General features: G+C 37.1%; 1 protein-coding gene and 1 long non-coding RNA gene across 2 annotated transcripts in view; one reads left to right on the top strand and one right to left on the bottom strand.

The window, feature by feature from the left end:
• Positions 1 to 7290, top strand: part of PCLO (piccolo presynaptic cytomatrix protein) — a 311393-nt gene extending 304103 nt beyond the window's left edge. Inside the window, exons 24-26 of the mRNA XM_053942472.1 lie at positions 1712 to 1846; positions 2453 to 2598; positions 7101 to 7290. Of these exons, the coding sequence (XP_053798447.1) occupies positions 1712 to 1846; positions 2453 to 2598; positions 7101 to 7241 (422 nt within the window). The 3' untranslated portion in view covers positions 7242 to 7290. The remainder of the gene's footprint in view (positions 1 to 1711; positions 1847 to 2452; positions 2599 to 7100) is intronic.
• Positions 7291 to 9534: 2244 nt separating this feature from the next.
• On the bottom strand, positions 9535 to 19049 carry LOC128787899 (uncharacterized). The gene is made up of 3 exons (XR_008430897.1): positions 18884 to 19049; positions 17218 to 17526; positions 9535 to 10517 (listed from the first exon to the last, which is right to left on the bottom strand). It is a non-coding gene; the product is annotated as an uncharacterized LOC128787899 (long non-coding RNA).
• Positions 19050 to 25188: the final 6139 nt, after the last annotated feature.

Below are 25188 nucleotides of genomic sequence, written 5' to 3'. Positions count from 1 at the left end.
AGATGGGTCCAATGGAAACTCAACACTTTTCAGGGAAAGGGCATTATAACAATAGAGATATAATGAACAATAACAGGGACATTGTTGGCCATTCCTTTTTGATCACAGCTATCAATGATCTTTTCTGCTGGCATCAGAAGATGAAGATTTCATTATCTTTGCACAGCCATGTAGCAGGAAAAGATGTTATTATTGCATATTCAAACCTATAGGAATGGTTTTGTGATTATTAAATATTGTGAAAGAATCACTTGCTTCATAACGGGTCCTCTCATACCTTAGAAAGAATAGAAGAAATGCTGGCTCAGCTGAAGCTGAATTACAAATTTATGAGAGACTGTAACTAAATTAAATTCTAGCTTAGTTTTGTGAGAAGAGTTGGGAGTCAGTTTGTAGATGTGATTATTTGTTATTACACTTATGATCCCTCAAACTATTTTAAGTAGAAAAGACAGAATTGACATCTGTGAAACAGAAGCTGTCATTTTTAGAAGGTGTTATTCAAATTTGATTATACATTTGTGATACAAGAAGTAATCTTTACATGCCACTTGGCAACTTAACACTCTTTAATTGAGAACCTTCTCCAGATGTTTCATAATTGTTTACATTCTGCAGAGTTGCTTTGCACCTTACATCTTGGCACAAGCTTCTAGAATTTCCAGTAAAGTGTTAAATCCTGCTGGCAGCAGGAATTATGTAATAAAGAATCCCAGTTGCTTTATGGTTTGATTTCTTTTTAACTAATGTCTAAAGTGAAGAAAAATAATATTTTCAGTAGCAGAACAATAGATATAGAAGCACAACCCCGACTATGAGATGATGTTAGTATGGAGAGAATTGAGCTGAGGATGCTCTGGTCCCTCCCCCGTACGCTTTTAGGAGATACAGCCTTGCTCCTCTCTGCCTGGCTTCTGTAAAGGCTTGTGGGAGGACAGACAGAGGAAAGGCAAAAGAGCTTTGTCTACATTTCCTTCCATGCCTTCTCTCCATCTCTGAACTGATTTAGAGAGAAATTCATAAAATGCAGAAATAATGGTGCTGTATTTCTACCCACATAAGCAGAGAAATTACCTTTAATTTTAAAGGTCACTCTAGGCCCTGTCTTTAAAGTGTGTGAATGATATTGCTCCATATATCATTGCATATATGTAGGAAGGTGAAATGAAATGCTGACTTCACCAGCCTTACTTCATTGCCTTTGAATATCTTACTTTTAACACTCTATTGAAAGTTCTCTTTCTTCTTTTCTTACTTTTTTTTTCTTTGTAAAATGAGATAACTTCAGAATCTTGTAGTAAATATTTCTGAAAAGGTGAATTGCAGTGACCGTTATGTGACTTATAATAACTCCTAGAGAAATTTCTATTCTTGGGGAAACAGCTCCACTGAGGCAAATACATTCTGAAGCATATAATCTAGTTATACATGTGTATGGCATGTGCCTACCATTTGCTCATCCAAGCTATACATTTTCCTTACATTCCTGACTTAAAACTATGAGCTATAAGTATAGCTATAAAAACTATAAGAAAAAAAAAAAAATAAAAACAAAACCAAAACTAAATTAAGCAAACAAAACCAAACTAAAACAAACAAAAAAAACAAACCAAAACAGAAAAAAACCATAAAATTTTACTTCTCTCCAAGGTGGAAAGATACATTTGGTTTCCTTTCATATTAATGAGGGTTGCTTTTTCTGCTTTTCCAGGTAAAACACAGGTTATGGGTGAAATCAAGATTGCATTAAAGAAGGAAATGAAGACAGATGGAGAACAACTTATAGTAGAAATCCTTCAGTGCAGAAATATCACATACAAATTTAAATCTCCAGATCATCTTCCAGGTATCAGTAAGAAAACAGCTTCATGATACTTTGAAAACATTAAGTAGGTTGTATCTTAAGTCATTTAACATCACTAAAATGGAAAAAAAAATTGCTTTTAGCCAGGATCACAAATTCTACAGGATTCTTTTTGAAATGCTTCTTTTCTCCTATGAGCAACTTTAATGAAAGAAAAACATTTTGTAGAAGCAAATTAACTCTCAGAAGTTAATCTTCTTTTTAGTTTACTTTTTATTTTTAAAAAATAATCCATTTTTAACTTTAGTAAAAATTATAAATCCCTAGGTTATCAAAGAGCAGCTATAACTAGTAGATTATATTTTTGTGAAAAAGCTTTTTAAAAACAAAAATCTTGTGTTCATAATGATATTTTCATACATAGATAAAGATATCAAGGTATTTTTTTGCTTAATGACAGTATCATAAACACAAAGTAATTCATTTGGATTTAGTGGGATGGGTCCATTTCTACACCAAGTGAATGAGAACAGAACATAAGTTTGTAAAATACCATTTTTTCATAAAAATTTCCCTCTACTGAAATCACTAACAGCAAAGATTATTTAAAAGCTTCTGTATTTAACTCATTTAACTATTCTTCCCCAGACCTGTATGTGAAGCTGTATGTTGTCAATATCTCTACCCAAAAGAGAGTAATTAAGAAGAAAACCAGGGTATGCAGGCATGACCGAGAGCCTTCATTCAATGAAACATTTAGATTTAGCTTGAGTCCTGCTGGGCATTCTCTTCAGGTAATTCTACATTTTATTAAGTCCTAATTTTTGATGTTGTCCATGCTGTGCTATGGGCATTTGAGCTTGATCTACTATCTCAGTTGTTAGCTGAAAAGAGAAAACTACAAATAAATTAACACAGTTATATAATAATGAAAATATCAGGCTGGAGGAGACATTAAAATATGGATTACTCCATCACACCACACTGAGGAAGGGTATTTATAGATCAGGCCTGAAAATTTTAGGCTTGATCTGTTCTTAAAATCCCCCAGAGAAGGGAGTTATACATACCTTCCAAGAATAATTTTCTATATATTTAGAAAGTTTTGTGCAAATTCAAAATTAAATATGTCATATTTTTAAATTAAGCTCACTTATCCTTAAGTATCCTCACAAAGTACAGAGGAAAACTTATTTGCCTTCTTTTTAATTTAAAAAAAATAGGATTTACATTGAAAGGCTGTTATTTTACCTCTTGTCTCCACTTTTCCAGGCTGAGTCAACCAAATTTCTCTGATATGTTCTTTTGCCTAAATGCTTAATCATTTTATCATCCTCTCCATTTCTCCAACTTCTTTAAAAGTCGTGGTACATAGAATTTGACACAATAGTCATAATCTCAGATGCTGAGAATTACTGATTATGCCAAGCCAGATATTCTCTGATACATTTGTAATAGAGTTGACTTTTTGTTAGTTTGTGACACATCAAATGATGCATGGAACTGGTTCAGGAATAGTCCCCCCACTGTGTTGTAGTTGCTTAGACAGATTTGGTCATATGGCCAGACTTGATTTTTTTAGACAGGTTGGGTTCAGTTTGTCTACCTTCACTTATTTCCACATTAGGAGATAACAAGTATAAGCCATATATTCATATTTCCTTCAGTCAGTGCAGAGGGAGGAGCAATTCAAGGGGTATCTGCATGCCAACCTTAAAATCAGTGGAAGGCATTGTTGGGCATATCAGCATCCAGTTAATGAAAGTTGAAATCTGTCAGACCAACCTGAATAAGACAGCTACATTGTGGTGACTAAAGTTAGTCTGGATTATCTAAGTGCCAACATTGTGCTTATTGCTTGTATCATTAACATTACAGTCAAAATGGATGTTACTTACAAAACAAGACCCCCCAAAATAGATACTGTTTTTCCTGTGTTAAGGTGTCATAGCATCTTATTGTTTCAATAGACAAAATAAAAGACTATTTAAGAATTGACATTTTCTGGGAAAAGCCAAAGTGATCAATAAAGTCTTGCCAAAGTTTAAGAGCTCCCATAAAAAATTTGCTTCCAGTGGTGGTTTGAAAAGGAAGCTATATAGGGTAGACCAGTAAAGAACAATTCAAAGAGTCCTATGGAAAAATAATCCATCAAGTTTTAAGGAGGGAGGTAGCAAGTGACATATCCATAAGAGCAGTTAGCCTGAGACTCGACAACATTTCCTCTGGAACTCTGTGATACAAAGACAAGAGGCGACTGAAGGGAGACCTCGTTGTGTTCTTCAACATGCTCCTGAGGGGAAGTGGAAGGGCAGGCACTGATCTGTTCACTGCTGCCACCAATGACAGGACTGAACAGCCTGAAGGAGAGTTTAGGTTGTACATCAGGAGAAAGTTTTTCACCCAGAGGGTGGTTGGGCACTGAAACAGGTTACCCAGGGAAGTGGTCATGGCACCAAGCCATGACAGAATTCAGAAGCCAGAATTCAGGAGCCATTCAGAATTCAGAAAACATTTGGACAACACTATCAGGCACATGGTGTAATTATTGGGGTGCCCTGCACAGGACCAAGAGTTTGACTCAATGATCCTGATTGATGTCTTTAAACTCAGTATATTCTACAATTCTGATTCTATGATATATGCTGATGCTGCACACGAGAGCTAAGAGAATGAAGGCCATAAAAATACACTGTAAAGTATCAAGGAAAAAGTTTAAAATAAAGAAAAAATGGTTCTGAGAATTGGAGCACATGAGAATTGGAGCTTGAGCTATAAATTGTATTGCCTTTATATATTGTAAGTGCTAAATATTTTTACACAAAAAGTAGCTGAAGAAAACTACAGAAGAAATTTACAGATGAAAGACATCAAATTCTGTTAAATACAAACTTCCTGCCTGTGAGTCAGGATGGTCCACAGACCTTAGTAGGTATTTTGAGTGTTTAAAGACGTAATTGCTTTGTTCTTATATTCTGCCTTATACACTGCCCTCTGCACTTTTGCAAGCAAAATATTTGTCTGGAGAGAGTTTTAATCTGACTCAGTGCATCTGTTATTATGTGCTCTTCAATCTCAACAGTCAGTTTGTTCCTATGGCAAAGCATGAACCTAGATGATTTAAATGCTGAATTTGAGTGATGAACATTTAGAGCCAAAGAGATGGACACAGTCCAAAAAGATTTAGGGGAGAGGGAAATTAAACTAACTCAGACTTTATAGAAAAAAATGGAACTGGAAGATGATGGGAGAAAATAAGATCAGAGAAAGGGCGTAAGATGAGATCAAATATGATAATAATGAAAGGTACCATGTAAAGAGCGATGAGAACCAACAAGAGGCAGAAATTAAGACAAGGGACTGCAATCTAAAAATCAGCAGGAAGAGGTGTGAATATTTGCAATAAATATGAATCCATGGGCTGTTGAGGAAAAAGAAAGAAGAAAAAAAATAAGAAAAGCTTGAATTGTCTGGCACAGAGTATTGGGAATAAATAAGAAACAAAACCCTTGGGGCTTAAAAACTAAGACAAGCTTATCCAGGATAACAAGACTGGAATTTAAAGCCTGAAACACAGAGGAAAGGATGAGAGACAGACAAGGTAGAGAAGATATATCCTAGGGTTCCATCTGGGAGGAGTAGGGAGAAGGATCAAGGACAGAACTAATGAAATATTGGATAAATTTTTTTCTGTCCCAAAACTGTTAATGAAAACATTCTGTGGAAAACATTTCGACAGTTTTCAGACAGGCACTTTCCTCAGCCCCTGGCAGTTTTTTCCTCACTTCTATGATTTCCCTGTTTCTTGGCAACTCACCTGGGACCCTTCTGGAAAGCACTAAGCTTCTGGCTCCTAGCTTACTGCAATTAGAAATACATAATGTCCTATGCGAGGCTAATCAGAAAAACCCAAAGAACAAATTTCACAGATGTTCTGGTTTGGCTTTCCAGCTTCTGGGCAGTCTTTTCTTCAGCAAACACCGAAACTAGGGACCTACAAAGCCATCAGCAGTGGAGGCAGGCTGCCTATTTTCCTCAAGGACACGTTTTCTGATGAATGGATTTTCCTATTAGCTCAGCACCTAAGAGTTTTCCCTTCTCAAACCTGTTGACTGGTAGCCATTAGGTGTCTAAACTGTCCAGGTTGCCAACTGATGTCAAAACTTGACAAGGAAGTAGGAAGCCTATTCAGGAAAACATTTGCAAATTTCTTCCCTTTTGAAATTTATTTTAAATTTTATTTGTAATGTAAAGTTTGCGTTTTTTACATTGCTTTCCAAATCAGGATGGAAACTTTTCAAAAATGGTGAAGTTCTGGATTACAGGAAATTCTAGTTCTTCTACAGACCTGTTACATTTCTACTGCCATGTGGTTTTGGCAGAGTACAAAACCCTTGTGTTCTGTCATTTTTCTTCTAGCATAGATCTGTGAAACCAAACAACAAAATGCTCAATTTTCTCTCTTGCTGGTTCACATGGAGAATGACAGCCTCCTCCCATTATCAGTTACTTCCCTTGCTTGTTGCTTGTTGAGGTCTGCTCAGTAACTGAATATTACAAACCTGCTGCTAATGCTGTCATGGAAATGCAAATCTTCATTATTTCTTTCTCTTTTTGAAAAACTTAGGAAGTTAAAAAACACTCAAAAAAAAAAACCACAAAAACAAAAACAAAAAACCAAAAAACTCCCCCTCATTGTGCTTGTTTATTCAGTTACTTAAGAATTATGAAATGCTACAATTTTTCTGAATATGTAACTATAACTCATGCCATGAATCATACATATTATCAAATGCATTTTCTTAGAAACATGTATAATGAACCTATAGAATGAGACAAGCGCTTCAGAAAAGTGTATTGTTTGCATGGCACAAGCCTCTTTAGCTGGAAAATATGTGGTTGGATGACATTTCACAGAAAGCCTTGTACATCCAGTCTGCACTGGACTTCCACAAACTTAACAAGAGCTGCTACTTCTCCTGTACAAAGCTTTGTCTTGTAGCTTAAAACTTGACCTTATGCTCATCTTTGGTAACCAGCAGGTGAACAAATTGCTCATTAACAATCAAGATTGTCATCTTCTAATTGCTACGTCCCATAAGGAAACAGAAGCAGGAGAAGATTCAATTTTCACAGGGTTTTCTGTGAAGGGAGAGGTGACTCTAAAAAGTGATGGTCAATGTTTCTTTTCTGTGCTTGGCATATTTGAGCTCAACATTCCTGAATCTTTCATGTTTTGCTAGTATTATGTTACTGTGTGCATTGATGATGATGATTATTATTATTATTTTCACAGATTCTGCTTGTCTCCAATGGAGGGAAGTTTATGAAAAAGACACTGATTGGGGAAGCTTATATCTGGCTTGACAAAGTGGATCTAAGGAAAAGAATAGTAAACTGGCACAAACTGTTGGTCAGCTCCACACAAACACACTGAGCAGAGATGTCTGCTTAGGGCACAAAACATGCAGAGTCTGCTCTAAACAGAATCACTTCAAGAATATAGTTTGATATCATTGTGTTTAGCTAGTCTTTCAGATTACAAAGTAGAAAAGAGCAGTCTCTGGGCTACAAAGCACACTTAAATGAGGGCTAGTACACTTATTTTTGCTGCAAAACACAGCAAAAGGAGAAGAAAATCTGGGCCCAGAAGTTAAAGTGAGGCTGTTTGAAACGAAGACTGATACGAGGGCTACGTGTTGTTGGACTCTTGGTGAAGAAAGTAACTGTGAAGGAAATGATGAAGGCTGGAGGCAGGTGCTAACACAGAGCTCAGCTGCAGCTGGAGGTAGTGCGATGGGAAGCACAGTCTGGTTTCCTGTGCAACCAGAAGGAGATCATTTTATGCAAAACCACCTAGGGTGACTGACTTTCCAAAATCTCACTTATTAAAAGTGTAAAACTTGCTCCTCTGCACCTTAGGATCTCTGATAATTTGCTGTAGTGAGATTATGCCACTTGACACAAAATGCGAGGTGTTTGCAAGAGTGGTAATGTTATTTTACATTACTTTTATCCTTCTTTCTTTTTCCTTCAAAAACTAGGCTGTGGAGAATCAGATCTGATTGTTTCATTTGTTTCTGTGTGTTAACAATGGATATAAACAACTTTCCTAGAATGTGATGAATAAAATTATATAAACTTGTCTACAACTTGGGATGTGGTTTTAAAGAGAAAGGACAGGTTATAAACCACACTACATCAGAAAGATAAAATGCTGTTTCAATGTCAGTGACACTGTATTTCACTCCACCCTTTGAGTCAGGTCTAAATCAGTTTGAGATTGAAGAGACAAGTACTGGGACTGATGCAATTATTTCAACTAGTCCTCATGTTTTTCAGCAACCAATCTTGTTCTGAAACTGTAGAAGGACTATGAATTCTAGGCTATTTTGTGGGCACTTGGGAGCAGCAGCCCCACCATGCCAACAGTGACCCTCTTGATGCAGGGCTCTGGATCAACACTAGTGACACACTTGAAATCTAAGGGGAAGGGACAGCAGGGCATACTGCTGCATCAGAATGAAGAATATCCTCTTGCTATCTCAGGTGAATGTCTGAGTATAATCCACTCAACAGCATGGCTTCTTGGTTAGGAAAGAAGGAAATAAGAAGGTAACTTGCAACTTCTGTGTCAGCACTTCCAAGCATAAAATCCCTCTTTCAAGGGTTTGAAGCCAAGCAGTTAGCTCACTTGGGAAGAAACTGCTGCCAGGCATGGCTTAGGCTGGTTGCTGTATTTTCCCTTGTACCATGTTTGAAGAAAGGAGAGCTTTTCCTCCCATTCCTAAAAGTACAGCAAGTTTGTTAAAACCCAAGGATCAATGGTATTAACTCCCATGTTACTCAGAAGTCATTTAATATTTCACAGCTTCCATAAAAAGAAGTTTCCCTGGAAATATGATCTCATGACCTTTGCATACTTAAAAGGAAAATGAACAAATTTCTGCATGTCATTTTTTCTGGCCCAAAAAAGACATTCCAGTTTTCATGATATTAATTGATGTACATTGTCTTATATTTTCTGAATACATATAGTATACTTCCACTGGTTGTGCAAGACCAGGTGAAAATCTTCTTCTGGAAAATATTATATGCTTTAAAAAAAAGGAAAAAAATAAAGCTTAGGTTATTAAGCAACTGGATTGGCTGTGAAAAAGCTACACCATTTAATCTGGTGACACTTCCCACATACAATTTTTGGTTTATGTTTATCAACTTAAGATATCAGAATGGAACGGGAATATGAAAATGCTACTAATGCTACACACACCAAGGAAATTCCTGTTGTTCATAACCTGTTGGTAGCCTGCTTAACTTGCAAGCAGAGCTGTCTTACCAAAATCTTATTAGCTGTCTTAAAACCTAACATCACTGACAGTGGAAGTAGGGTGTGTGCTTTAATGTTGAATTTTATGCTTTCACCAGTATATGTATACCCCTACCTCTCATATATTTTAAGAACAGTCCTCTGGAGTTATTGTAAAAAATTCTATGTTTTGATGTTGTATATGTTTTTTATAAGAAAATATGTCCAAGAAAAAAATCCCCAACTGAAACAAAAGATCCTGTGTGGATACATTTGACATATGTGTTGCTCTCTTGGTGGGTTTTATCTTGCATTCTTGATGACTATACTGTGTTTGTACTTTGAAAAAAGATCTGAAAAAAAAAAAAAAAAAAAAAAAAAAAATCTCTGTGAAGTGCAAGCCATGAGGTGTGCAATTTTGTGCAAACTGCTGGTGATTTTGCTCTTGCTAAGATTTGCTATGAAGGCAGCAAGTTGCACTGGTAGTTGCTATGGAGATTTCTGAGTGGAAGGAGCAGTCTCTGGCTGCCTGACTGGAAGCCTGTAATCATCATCTGTAACTGAGAACGTGGCCAGGCGTGCTTTGCTCTCACACTCATACAAATGTGGCCGATATTTTATTGAATACTTTTGTTGAGTGCGGCTGTAGGGGACAGCTGCCTTTGAGGCTAATCACCTATTGGCAACTGGTTTAATTCAAGCATCTTTGGTTCTCTGAACAACACCCAAAATGTTTCAGCATGTTGAAATGGCAGTTTTGGACTCCTGTCATGAAACACAAAGAGTAGAGTTTGTGAGGAACACAGCACTGCCTTGGCCAGCTGCAGCAAGGATGGATCTCCTTCGGTGTCACCTGGGGTGGGCATGTGTCACACCTGGGCACACACACTCAGCTTTCTGAGGCAGCATCATGCAGAGGTCAGAGAATGCCACCAAAGTGTGCCAAGTTCCTTTTTTTGACCAAATTTCTAGGTTGTACTGAAATCACTCTATGCAACACAGATTCATGTTTGAATGCATAGTTTCCTTTTTTGTTGTTTGTTTGTTTGTTTTATGAATGAAGTCAGGAAAAACTCTCATGACAATGTTTTTTAAAAAAAACAATCAAACAAGGACTATTAGTATTTTTTACCGTTTTTGTATATATCTCAGTATATTTTTTTTCTTTTACCTCATTAATTTTTGTTTATTTTATCTGGCCAAATGTGCTTAGATGTGGCAACAGCTTTTATCATTTCTGAGTGATTGATTATTAATGACTTCACATATTTCTATGATTGCTTTGAAGATACATATTGCAGGGAGGCAATAGCAGAGGCATTTAACTCTTTTAATTCATAAATCTTCTGAGAAAACAGAAATTGAAGCTGCTTCTTAGTTCAAGCCTTGTAGAGTGGAAACAAGCTGAAAAATGAGCAAAAGCACAGTGTGAGTGTTTACAAATGACAGGGATTTATAACATTATCATTGTTGTTAGTATGCATAAAATGAGCAGCAAAAAGCCTTTTTTTTTTTTTTCCCAGTTTAAAACTAGACATGAGAGTTATTATGATGAATGTTGAGCTAGTTCTTTCTCATTACACTTTAAAGGGATAGTATCCAGGGGCAATGAGTGCTGCTTCTTTATTATTACCCACAGTTTTACATTACATGGATCCTGTATGGAAGAACCAAAAACCAGTTTAAGTAAGTAACAACCAATCTGCTGTCTTGAACTGGCTTTAAATGAAACCTAGGAAATATTTGTGTTATTTTTCTGGATGCTGGATATTTGCATGGCTACATTGTGGGATATGGTAGCTGGTAACCAGCTGATATTGATTCATACTTTGAGAATGATGATGAAGAAAAAGAAGACATCTATTATATTGTAAGCTAGTGTGAGTCCAATAGAGATTATTTAATTAGGATTTAGTTTCATGGAGATATCATAAAGATGTTAATAGTATATTTTTAAATTATTATTTGAATCATAACTGACACTATTTTTAACTAGTTTATTTTCATTGCTACAATGTTGAATGTCCCAGATTCATTATTTGAGTATATATCTAGATATGTACATACCTATGTGAATAGCAGAGAAAATTAGTGTGAGTGTAACTTATAAAGGTAATTAAACAGAGAGGAAATTTAGCATAAGTATCCACCTACATTATATTTAAACACTAGTCCTACATGCCCTGTGAATTTTCTGTACACCTGGCATGTAGGATGAATTGATCTTTATAAATACATATTGCCTTTAGAAGGAAAATAGGAAGAATAAGTGAAACCGGATACTCTCTCTTTAAACCATAGAAACATTTTAATGTTTTCTATATGTTCTGTTTTATTATTTTGAAAAAAATTAATAAGCAAATATATTGATGAGCTCAAAAGTTATAGTATATATAGATATCCATAATTAAAACTAGATGATTTGATGAGAGTCATTTTCTTAATTTGTTACCCTGTAAATAAATATACATTTTTGTAAAACAAACTGAGTTTAAATTATGTCAACTCCATTTGACATCCAAGCATGTGAGTGTGTCCTTATTTGATTGTATCTTATAGATGTTCAGTGATGTGCTCAGGTGCTCAACAATGGCTGACTAACGTGTGTGCTGTCATGCTACAGACAATGCGTACAGCAGACACAATGTTTAAAAAAATCCAAAAAATACCAAAAAAAAACCCTGCAAAAAAACAACAAAAAAAGAAGATTAGTCCTTGGGCAAATGTAATGTTTTCACAATGAATGTTGCATGCATAGGTGGTGATTTGTTGATATTCATTTTGTTTTGAATTTCTTTTCATTTTCATTTTGCTTCCAGAATCATCAGGAAAAATGAAAATAAAACAGATGAGTTCTAAAAGTTATAAAAAATGAAACAAAAGCAGTATGAGAGTGTATAAAAATGCTTGTAAATCTGTCCCAGTTTTCACTTTATGTATAAATCCATGCCATGGTTTTGTGATTGTATACAGGATGTATCTTGAGAACTTATGCAAATTGTGCTCTATAAAGGCTGTTATCCCAGTCTGACAAATAAATATTTAAAATATGTGGTTTGCTTTCTTTTTCCTAATTAACATTAAAAACTATTTTGCTGGTTTACATTTCCCATTTGTTGACCACAGTGGTTTTATGGTGCTTCTGTACACACTGCCTATACTCTTCTGTCCTATTTCAGCATTAGCTAACCTCCCAGGGTATAACTCTTCTCCCACACTTCATTTTGAAATAAATAATTGTTAATTTGTCAGAGCTTTTTTCCAAACAAGTCAGAGCCAGAACCACATTCAGCTTGCTGATATCTTCATACAGTTTCATCTCTGGCATCCTATATAGGCAACAAATATAAGTGCATACAACAGCACAGTTTAGGAATGTCCAGGGGTTTGTCTCCTCAATGTCAAGAAAAGATTAATTTAAAATGTAGCCTTAGAATATCCAGGGGTTTGTCTCCTCAATGTAAAGAAAAGGTGAATTAAAAATGTAGCCTAACTCTGTATCCTTGTAAATTCCTGATGGAGACCTAATAAGAAAGAATATGATAAATCCTAGAAAGATTTTCTCTGCCTCTTTCCTCCAGCAGAAAGAAGGTTTCCAGGAACAATATATTTTAGACTTTGCTATTATAAACAAGACATCATTTTCTTAAAGCAGTCATTTTTGTAGTACTGAATTTTACCTGACTAGTATAACATCTGTGGTGCTTTCCCATTAAGACTGTATTTTTGAGCCATGTCTAGATCTATATTCATTATATTTGCATTGTTTCCCTATTTGACACAAATAATTTAAAAACCCCCAAACATGCTCCCTAAGTGAAATAAATTGCTGTTTTAGTCTGGCACCTGAAGATATAGACTAGAAATTTTTTCGGTGACTTGATGCCTTTTTCTCAACAAATAATGTAACAAGAAATAGACAACAACTTTGAGGATGCCTCAAGAGCAGAGGTGCCCTTTCTGACATTAGCCCATCTGCTACAGAACTGACACAGGCTGGCTTTTGTTAATGCCCATCAGGAAAGAAATTTGACTTCCCAGAGCCTGCCCTAGGCCCCAGTGCCTAAGGTATGAGTTCAAGGTACTTTGGGTACCTCTCTCTTAGAAAATAGTTAAGACTACAACAAACACTTCACCCCACACTTAGCCCAAATTTTTGGCATCCTCTTTTATTTTGGTGAGAAAGCTCCTGCTCAGCATACTGGCCCTCTGGAAATGGTTAGGAAACATTCCTGAAGTGTTAATGGAGAGAGAGCTGTCTGGAATTATCTGCTGTGGAAGCTGTAGGTTTATCTGAATTTAGCTCTAGGAAACTAGTTTACAGACAGAAAATCCCAGAGTCCCTGTACAGACACGGAAAGAATGATTAAATAGTATGCTTCTTTTTAAATAATTAAAAATATTTAACAAAAAATATGTGTTTATTTACTCAGAGAGCTCAGTATGCATGAGCATACTTAGCTCATGCAAAGTATGCATGAGCTATTTCCTCACATTGCTATTTGCAGGGTTTAACTTAGAAGCTATGATGTAAAACTGGGAATTGGGAAGTTCATGGAATGTTTTTAAAATAGGCTGGACTTATAATTCATAGAGAAAGAAGTTACTGAAAAACATACATAGAGATTCAGCTTAGCATTCTGGCTGTGAGGACAAGTCTCTCTGGAACTCCAGCAAGACTATCTTCAACACATATCTTCAACTTTATTCTTTTCATAGAATCACGGAATCATAAAATAATTTGCATTGAAGAGACCTTTCAAGGTCCTGCAGGACAGGGGCATGAGCAGGGACATCTTTGACTACATAAGGTTGCTCAGAGCCCCATCCAATCTGACCTTCAATATTTCCAGTAATGGGACACCTAGCATCTCTCTAGGCAAACTGTTCCAGGGTGTCAACCCCATTATTGAAAAAAAAAAAAAAAAAATCTTCCTTTTATCTATCCTTTTATTTCTTAGTTTAAATGTTTTCTTATAGTTTGAAACTGTATCACCTCATCCTACAGCTACAGGCCCTAGGAAAAGGCTGTCCTCATCTTTCTTGAAGTATTGAAAAGCTGCTCTAATATCTTTTCACAGCCTTCTCTTCTCCAGGCTGAACAACATGAGTTCTCAGCCTTTCCTCCCAGAAGATGTGCCCTCTGACCATGCTGATGGCCTCCTTTGGATGCACTCCAGCAGACACACATTACATTTGGGACCCAGAGCAGGACACAGTGCTTCAGAGGGGCTCTCAGCAGAGGGTCAGAAACAGCTCCCTCCCTGCTGGTCCCTGCAGATGGTAGGGAAATGCTATTCCTGTTTTTTAAAGGTGAGGAGCTGAAGCAGAAGAAAGTTACAAGCCTCTTTACAAAGGTTTTCAAGTTACTGTGACTTGCTCATCTCTCCTTTGTAAATTATAGGCCTTATTCAGTCTCTTCCTCTAAGAGGAAATCAAATAAAAGAAAATCACATTTTAACTCTGTGTTCTGAAAATCAAATTAATAAAAGCTAGAATAATTTTGTATATCTAAAGAGAGGAGGTCAGAACAGAAGCTACAACTAAAGGACATTAAGCAGTTGTTTTGACAGCAAGTATCTGGAGCTTTCATGTTGTTTTTGAAGCAAATTTGGGCTGAACACATTTGGGCAGCTGCTCAGAGCCTCTTGCAATCTCTGCTCTAGTTCACTATGGTAATACTGGGGTCATTTTCATTAATGGCTTTGAGAATTCAGAGACTTTGCAACCTGGAGGCACTTCATTCTTCCTTCATCCTAGGCATTCAGAAGACATAATATGGAAAAATTACCTTCTTGAAAGCTAAAACTCACTTTGTTAGACCTATATTCTGTTCTCAATCTTATCTAGAGAGACTTCAGGGCACAGTAGAATTTAGTATTGTTGTCTTCTTTTCATTTTTGTATTATAGATAAAAGGACGGAGGCATGCAAACTTTTCAACAGCTCTTTCTCTCTACTAAAGTTCACTTGATGTAATCTTTATTCAGCTAAGATTGGTGGTTTCTGCTCTGATGCTCAACAGAGTTTTTTCTTTCTAGGTGTGGTGTATATCACACAGAGAGGATCCCCTAACCTAGTTCACTCCTTGTCTCCCACAAGCATATGATGATGATTCTTCAGCTCCTTAGATTGGATTAACTGTATATTCAACCACAGAATATACAGACAACAGACCAACACAGACTTAGAGGCCTGCATTGTAGGCATTTAAATTTAGGTAAAATAAAAAGTCCGAACTGTCATCACAAAATTTCAAGCCAGGGAGCTTGCAGTTGTAGGAGGAATAGCAGTGCATAGTAAGCACATAAGAGTGATGTGGTTTAATGAAAATAGATCCTGTACATAGTTTGAAATCACTTGTTCACAACAGACAGACTAATCAATACTCTATGATGTTGCTTCGGGGAAAAAAAAAAAAACATAGCTACAGACTGACTTTGCTTACCATCAGTCACAAAAAAAAGGATTGATCTGAGCTGTTCAGGGCATTGTGGCGACACTTAAAGTTATCTGAAACAAACCTCTTTTTGTTGTTTTCCTGAAAGGCCAGACTTTCTCTGATAAGCAAGTCTATGGGTTTTCAATAATTATGAGCATATTTCAAAACATCTAGTATAATAAAAAGACATAAGACATGTAAAGCATATACTCTAATAGCTCAGAAACACACACACACAGAAACCCAAACAGGCAATTTCTTTTAATGTTTTTTTCAGATACAGTGTAAAAATAGATTTTTAATTGACTGAATATTGCTAGTCATGGAATCAGAAAGAATCATATTACTGAATTACTTTAAAAAATAGGTAGTGCATGCATGCCAAGGAAATGTGGCTTAAGTCCCTGAAAGAGCAGTGGTGATGTGGATCACAGCAACTTTTGCATACCAATTTACATGAGAATAGCAAAGCAAGTCTGTGCTTTCCTAATGATGTGTTAGAAGGGAAAAAGTAGCCTGTATACATTAAAAGCTTATTGAAATCAATAAACAGGCTTCAAAATTACATAAGATTTTCTAAAGTAAAAGCTAGTGTTTAGTGCAAGAGCTATTTTCTCATTCCTGCTACGATGCTTATTAAAATCTTTAAGTTCAATACAATTTTACAGACTATATATGCTGCTTTACTGGCATAAGGCTTCTCAAAAGGGTCATTGAGGGTGAAATTAGGTTTATCACTATCATTAACCTTATTTTATACATCTTAGTATGATCAACATAAAGAATAAATATTTCAGGGCATAATTAATCAATGTGCCCACATAGAACTCCAAAGAGCAATATTAATCATTATAATAAGCTTTCAAAGGCAAGGCTTAATCACATAATATCATCAGCTTAATAATGAAGTAGTTGTTAGTATATAGGTCAACTTAAGAGTTAAGAGAAAGAGAAAAAATCTTTAATTATAGTGTTAATGAAGGAGCCATATAACAATATTATAAAGTCTGATGCCTGTGGGATAAATGATTCCTTATACCCATTCATTACTGTGAAAAAATTTTATGGGCACATCTTTGTGCATGTTCCAGACAGTAGAAATACTTTCTGTAAAACATGTTCCATTTTTTTTTTTTTTTTAAACAGTGCTTAGCATTTGGGAAAAGAACACCAAGACTTGAAAGTTTCAAACTGATGCTTTCAGTTTTTAATATCACTGACAGATGTTAATGCAGCAAGTGAAAATAATCACCAGTATTTTCTGGTTTTCTGAGGCTCTTAAAAACCCTCCTGCTGTAGCAACCCTAAGCAACAATATCAAGCAGTAGAATTTTTAACACCGCTGTCTGATTTCATTTAAGGTCTGATGCGTCCAAGTTTACTCTGATTCAGCACTGTGCTGTCACCTTACTGCGTGGGGTGGCTGAAGAAGAAAATGTACGCACACACACACACACACATGCCCACGCATGCCCACACACCTGCTTAAAATTCTGATATCCTTAACCTAGTTACATAGTAAAAGATAACACATTGGAGATGACTGCTGAGTTACAGCAGCAAAATATTGGGAATGGCACATAAAAGAGAAACTGTTGCTCTCTATCAGAGGAGAAGAAGGAAGAGGAAGAGGAGGAGGAGGAGGAGGAACTGCTGCACATACCAACAGCACTGCCCAGGGACAGCATCCTTAGCCAGAGAAACAAGAGTGGAGCTATCCTGTTCCCGCTCTTCTGCTTTCTGTGCCTGCAGGAGCTGTAGCTGCCCTTTATGCCTTCTTGTTATGCCCTTTGTGCTTTCATGCTTTCTGAGGTGTTTTTCATGCAGTGGTTTTGTCTCAGCTGTGTCTGAGCCAGGTTCTGCCCAGCTCTCAGAGCTGCATCCCTTCAGTGAGCAGCAGTACAGCAGACAGGATTTGGATTCATGCCCTCAGGACCCCTGGTGTCATACTATGCTTGTACTCCTGAGGCCTCTGCTTATAGACAGGAAAAAAATGATAGCACCAGTGACTTGTTTTCCTTGGAATAAATCTAGTAAATAATTACAAATCCCTAGTGGTTTCATGCCATTTTCCAATTGCACAAAAATTCAATCTTTATTTTAATGACTGTAATACACGTTCTGTCTACACTACAAGCATACAAGAAGGAATCATAGAGGTTCTGTGTGGATCAATATGAAGAGCTATAAAATAAAAAATTATTTTAAAACCTTGAAAAAATTGTGGCATGTTTTCAAATTCAAAAGAAAGAGAACCCCACCATTTATTTTATTTTTTTAAAACTCTGTATTCTCTTGATTATCAAAGAACAGTTGCTACATTTTAAAGATTAAGGCACTAAACTCCAGGCTGGAGAGAGGCAGTTTGTCTTTTTCAAGTGTAAAAGTTAAAAATCTTTTGGTGGTCTTAGACACCTACAGTGGACTGAAAGAGAGAAGTTGGTATTTTCATTCATTCAATAGCAACTAGGCACTCATCTGAAGTGTGGGGGATCATAGTTCATACACCTCTTTCTTACTTGCTTCTCATGAAGGTCTGAAAAATAGGATTTTCTTCTTTGGTGACTTTAGCAGGCCCTTACCCTGCCCTACCCTGCGCCCCAGTACTCTGGTCCTGCAGGGCTGAGGGTGGACACAGGGCCTTATATATGGGCCAGGCATGAAATCACTGGTTTTGAATGTCTGTCTGGGAACTGGAGCATTGCTGAGTCAGAGAAAATGCTTTACACTCCTACAGCAGAAATCTGACTCACCAGATTGGTGTTTTCCAATCATAGCAATTTAAATTATTACTCTTTAAAGTTAAAGGTGTTTAAAGGTACTCTTTAAAGTTAAAGGTTGCTGTCAACCACCCTTTGCAGAGTCCAGCTCAGCATGTAGAGCCTGTTCACCAAGCCTCCAAGTTGGATGATTAAAGACAGAAGCCAAGAAGAGTGGCTGAAGTGCCTTGGCTGAATTAACCCAATGGGGCAGTGCCCATATGACAGCACCAATTTCAAACCTCTCATGTCAGCAGGGCCTGTGGTGTGGAAGTTGGTGTTGAAGGTAGCAGGCCTGGGATGCCTTGGGACAATACTTTTGTTTCACTTAAAGTGAGTAACTGTGTCGATTTCCCGAGGCTCCCTGCTCCCGCATGTTAATAGCTACCTGCCAGTCACCCAGGACTCACTCCCACAGCCCAGAAAATTCTGTTCTCCCCATTCCCCCATTGGCTCCGTGTTACAGTCACTCCCCTCATGTTACACCATTGGTTTAATGTATATCACCCCACCACAACTCCTCCTTTTACCCTTATCCCTATTGGTTTATTGTACCCTGTCCCCTCCTACCTTCCCCTGGTTTATATACTTTTTATCCACGTCCTGCTGGGGTTCTCAGCTCCTGCTTCGGCTTCTGCTGTCAGCCTGTGCTCCGTCCCTGGATCCCTCCTCCTGTGGTTTGTCTCCCTCCTGCTTCATCTGCCTCCCTCCCAGCCTACCTTCATCCTACCCCTGTGGACCCTCTGCTCATCCCTCAAATAAAACCCAAGTGGAACTCTACACGGAGTGCGCTCCCGTTTGTTCCTGGTGAGGAAGATTACTTCATCCAGGCACTGCTGACTGGTCGGCTGGGGGATCGGTTCCTGGGATCTGGGGTGGTAACATCGCCAACCCCGCGGGTCACCCTACGGGACACGGTCCGGGGCAGCCCTCACTGTGGCATTCAAAGCATTGCTCAAAATCCAGAGTAGCTGAGGAACTAATCTGTCTCAAAACTCTAACACTGCAAATGTGGTTTGTCAGAATTGGATGTTAACTGTTACTGTAAAAATGTTTTTCAAGAATTTACTATTTCATATCTTTATAGATGACAGTAAAAGTAGGAAAGCATATGGAAAGTTCATGTAGAACTTTTTTTGTGTAGAAGTTGCTGACATAGTTCTGTGTTAACTTGCACAATAATGATAACTATATTAGATAGCTATTTTTGCTTGAAAAAAAATTGTATTAATTATTCCCGAGGTTCCCGTGTGTTCTAGGTTTTAATATTAATTTTTAATCATAGTAGTCTTGTGTCTGTGATCCATTTCCAGTATCAAATACAGTCCAGCCACTCTTTGAAAACATTGATTCAAACTTCAAAAGAGTGTGAAGAATGCTGACTCGGAAAGAGCCCAGAGATATAAGCATAAGGAATAAACAAGTGAGCAAACTCTCTGAGGAAAAAAACCCAGGGGACCCAGGGGCTACGTAAATCTGGGGCATTCCTCACAAATATGTTTTATAATTTTTATTTAGAAAATATCAGTTGAGAGTGAGGACAGAAAGATTACCTTTTAACTATGTAAATATGATGATAAATTTAGGGAAAAAAAAAGAGAATAGGATTTTTTTATAAAATTATAAACTAAAACATTAATAACCATTTTATGGTAAATTTATTTGTGCAGACACTTCTATTAATTTCCACTTATTTTAAATATTAATGACAGTGATGTGACAACCCAGAATAAACCAGTTAAAAAAAAAATTATATGTAATTTAAAATAAAGTTGTAAGCTGCAGTTCTTACAAATTTTACAATGATTTGTGAAATTCAGAAGTCCTAACCCTGAGTTGCATATCGGATTTTTTTCTCCTGACTTTTAAATGTTGTGTATTTTAAAGTCAGCAGCAGATGGCAGCAGTGCCATCAGCATGGCTCTCGGGTTTCCCCGTCCAGCATTCAGACCAGAGAGAGCAAGTTTTAGAACTTGCAGTAGATTTCAGAGGGAGAAGCTACCCTAATTAGTTTGAACCTTAATTCTAAGGCAAAAAGTTAGAAGCATAAAAGTTCATTTTTTCATAAGATAAAGTGTTATGTGAAAACATATATTTACAAATGTTCTCTTAGCTGTGTCAGTGCTGAAGAAATGTTGGGTTTAGAAAGTAACAAAGGCTGTGAGTGTATCTAATTCTCTGAATTATTTTTTTTCACTAAAACCTTGGTCTTTAAAATAAGCCGGGAATTCATTAGACCAAGAACTTTGAGGCAAAGACTTAACATAGATCAGATGTAATCAGTACACAAGTTTCTTTATTTCTGAGGTCCTTTGTTAGCACATAATGTTCATTATACAAGCTTGACATGTGGATAGCCCAAGATTTTCAGCAGTGATGCTATAAAATAATTAAAAAAACCTGACCAGGGCTCCTGCTGAATTGCAAGTGATATTTCCCAATTTTTTTAAATGAATCATTTGCATGTAAAGGGTTATTTTTGGAAGGACTGAATGAGGCTTTAGAAATAATGGGAAAAGGTACCTTTCAAAAATGACCATTATAACATTAACTGCTTTTTAATGCTCTCATAGTCAAGTCAAATGAAAAAAGCATTTTTAATAGTTTTCATGAAGGTACTTGACCCTGCTGTGTGTTTTATTGCATACACCAGCCATTCACTTTCTTCTGGCAAACCCCAGATAAAAGATCAAAATAAATCCTCAGACAATCCTTCAGCATATTTGTATTCAACTATCATCATGACATGATAACAGACAACTGGTGTCTGTGGAGATGTGACAAAACATTGCCAGCAACCTCTAGCTCTGAAAAATTAACCCAAGGCCCTTATCAGTTTCTTTGTGTTTATGTACACCTGTAATATTTTTCCTCAGATCCATAAGCAATAAAATTATTTCAGATTTTTTTTTAATAAAAGTTGGTAGAATCACGCTGTTGAAGGATCCACGGGATCAAAAGAAAATTTCTGCCAGAAGGGACCTTAGAAGGTTGTGCCTTGTGTTCTTTGCACTGTGGAGACTGAAGCAAGAAGCAGAATAATAAGTACTCCAGAAATCTTTATGACATCCTGGTAACATACACTTTCTAGCACCAAAACTGATTTTCTGTACCTAGTCATTGGCTGTTGGATGTGGATTTGACTCTTCCATGCTGTCATGAAGGAAGAAGAGAAGGCTTGACTATGGAAGCAAAAGGGGAAAAAATCTGTTTGTTTTCACTGAGGGATTCCACCATAACGTTGTGCACACTCCAAATAAGAGGATGTGTCGCTCTGCTCACAGACCACAAAGTGCAACTGTTCCTGAAAAAGTTCACAAATTCTTTTTCTATTTATTGTTTCATATTTTTTTTTTATTAAAAAGCTGCAGATAGTATAGTTCTGCTCCTCCATCCCTCATTAATGTACAACAGGCAATTGGGATCTCTGGTAATTGAAATGAGCTGGAGGCGGGAACTTCAGGGGAAGCACACAGCTATCCTATTTGATTTTATGTATAAAAGCTACTTGCAAACACTCCTTTTTGCCAGGAGATGGTGACATAACTCCAGAAAACATGGATGTGTGGTTTCAATAGGAAAGCAGAAATACAGATTTTAACACTGCTATACAGAATTTTAAAATATACCCATGTAGTAATGAGCAGCAAAATTATTTCTGTTTTGAATGTTTCTTAAATCTGGTTTGGGGAGTTTACTTGCTTGTTCTTTGGAACAAAGTTTCTATAGTTTCTATAGGAAACTATAAGTTTGTTATAGTAGTAACACCCAGGACATAATCCAGAGTTTTGTTTCCTTGACTTTGTTCTTCATTTTAGTTTACTTCAGTAAATGTGAAAGTTTATTAATTACTTAATATATTGAAACCTCAGATTGAGAGATAATCTAAGTACTGGTAACTGTTATGAACTGCTAGTGAAAGAACAGACATGTATTTTGCATTGATAGATTAAAAAAATATGTTTGATTGCAGGATTAATTTGAAAACACCAAGAGAAAATAAAACTGATTTTGGAATCCTACGATCATTACAGAAATCCCTCTTCTGTAAATCTAACTATGCTTCAAGCCAGCATTTTGCACCAAATCAGAATGACCCACATGAATTGAATATGCTCCGTACTTTTCCTTGTGCCTTTCATTTTATTGTTCATTTTGGAATATTTTAACCTATAAATAAATCCCAAACAACCTGCTTACTTATATGTTACTGAACTTGAAAAAAAGAGACACATTTAGCTGACATGAGTTCTGTTAGTTCCATAACTTAGCAGAATTGTAAATATTTTCCACACAACCAACATCCAAACTTTTTAGATTTTGATTTTCAGTTAGTTGTTTAGAACTGAGAGTTTTCTAGGATAAATTATTTTGATCATGAAAGGATCTTGCTAGATCCTTTCTGCTAGAAAGTACTTTGCTGAACAGCTCTAGATTAAACAAACTTGTTTAAGCTCAAGCAAGGGAACAGCCTGAGGAGCTGGAGCACTGCAAGGATGCATTCCTAAATGTTTCTGTGCATCACCTGAATCCCACCTGAGGCCAGGTTATTTTCAGAGTCTGGCTGCCTTTTTAGCAGGTGCCAGAGGAAAACCCTTGTAAGACAAAATCCCAGGTTGTCTAGAATATGTTTGATGATAAGGATAAACCACCAAACTGGGTACAGCATGGTCTGTCTCTACTACTTCTAAAATCAAAGACCAACCAAGAGCCTCCTTTCCCTACCAGAACTCTAATGGCTGACTCAAATGAAATCTTACTCAGAGCATATTCCAGTTTTATATTTCCTTCTCTCATGTGGTCCATTAGTAGGATCTACTGTCCACTGTATCCCATAAAGTTCTAGTGGCATGAGCTCAAAATTATTTATCCATCTTTACAAAATTTATTTTGCATTTTATGCCATTTTATACATCTACCATGGTTTCTTCTTTCAGAATTTTTAATCAGTGACCCAAGTCAGAAATCTAATGTATTGACAGACTTGAGGTAACAAATTCCAAATGTCTTGAAGATACCTATCCACAGACTTTGTTTAGATACAAAATTTTTTATGTCACCTTAGATGTGATAATTATGATCATGTTCTCACAATTGAAAAGAGCTGTATTTATGCATTACAAGCCAACTTTTCAACAATTTTTTTGTAACTAAATAAAATAATTGTCTATATTTTTAATTAAAAATTGCTAGAAATACTTAAAGGCAGTATTGAAGCTTATTAACACTTTTTACTGAATTTAAACATTGTAGGCTTGAGGCTTCTCTGTCTTGTCTGCCTGTCTTGCCTTGACCTACAACTTTGTTTCAAGTTACCAGTGGTGAGTTTGGGGCTGCACAGAGGTGGTCTTAAAGGTAACAAGAAGAGACAAATCTAGTATTTTTTGTTTTAACATGCACAAAGATCACAGCACATAGTAAATTCATGTGTGAATGTGCACACATAATGAAGACAGAAAGCTGCAAATGGATGCTAGTAAACATTTAGAAATGGCTCTATGTTCTGCATCTGGTGGGTGATGTGATAGCCTCAGTAAGGCCTGAAAATAAATGGCTTAATAAGCTGACTGCCTTCATAAGGCAGAGTAAGGAGAGTACTACAGACAGGGAGCAAATCCCTTTGGATTTTAGGTGCTGGGCAGCCTGTATCTGTACAGCTCCAGATGGAGCCTGCATGGGTTCTCCCACAGCGTGCTGCAAAAAGTGAAGCAAATCCCATCCATGGAGAGATGCCTTCCCTTGTGATCATCTGAGATGTTATATAATTTTCTTCTGAGAAAACGACTCTGTTCCTAGCAGATGTTCTCAGGAGAAATTCTTTGCTGTACAGTTGGATAAAGGCAAGGCCAAGTAAGTGGCAGTGCCACACATAGCCTGTTCCAAGTCACTATCTCCTCCAATTCAAAGTCTGCCACAAGGCTCCCAATATGCCTTACGTAGATCCAGACATGAGGAAGAAGAAACCATTGCCATGACAAAGGACTCCAGATACTGGCAACCCACTACCTACCAATCCCCAAAGGAAGCTGCCAGTCTGAGGAGCCAGAGGAGCAGGGTAAGGATGGGCATCACACCTGGAAAGGGGTAGAAACAAAGCACATATATAGCAATTTTAACTTCTAACTTTTACTTCTATTGCTGAGATTTTTTTCTGTCTTCTAACTGTATTCTTCTTTGCCTTTGCAATTAGATCTGGGTTACGAATGAGTTGCTACCACAGTTAATAAGGAATGACCAACAAATGTCATCTATTTAGACTTCTATAAAGCCGCACACATCCTTATCTCCAAACTAGAGACACGTGGATTTGTAGGGTGGACTATTCAGTGGATATGGAATTGGCTGAATGGATACAGCCAGAGAATTTTGGTCAATGTCTCCTTATCTAGGTGGAGGCCAGTGATGAGTGGTGACCCTGAGGGCTCTGTCTTGGGACTGGTGCTCTGTGATATCTTTATCACAGTCATGTCAAGTGACCTTTCGGCAGGTTTGCAGATGACATGAAGCTGAGTGGTACAATTGACACAAAGGAAGGAAAGGATGCCATCCAAGAGAACCTGAAGAAACTTGAGAAGCTGACCCATGAGCACCTAATGAAGTTCAACAAGTCCAAGTGCAAGGTGCTGCACTTGGGCTGGGCAGTCTCAGGCATGAGACTGAAAGAAAAACTCCCAGAGAAGAGCCCTGTGGAGAAGGACCTAGGGGTTCTCATGCATGAAAAGCTGGACATGATCCAACAATGTGTGCTTGCAGTCCAGAAGGCCAACCTTATCCTGGGCTACATCACAAAAAGCATGGCCAGCAGGTCGAGCGAGAGAGAACCCACCTGAACAACAGCATTCAGCTCTGGGGTCCTCAGCACAAGGAAAATGTGG

Source organism: Vidua chalybeata, chromosome 5 (assembly GCF_026979565.1).
Source record: "Vidua chalybeata isolate OUT-0048 chromosome 5, bVidCha1 merged haplotype, whole genome shotgun sequence".
In the NCBI taxonomy this organism is placed as follows: Eukaryota; Metazoa; Chordata; class Aves; order Passeriformes; family Viduidae; genus Vidua; species Vidua chalybeata.
Note: the sequence above shows the minus strand (reverse complement) of the source record. Positions and strands in the feature narration are given on the sequence as shown.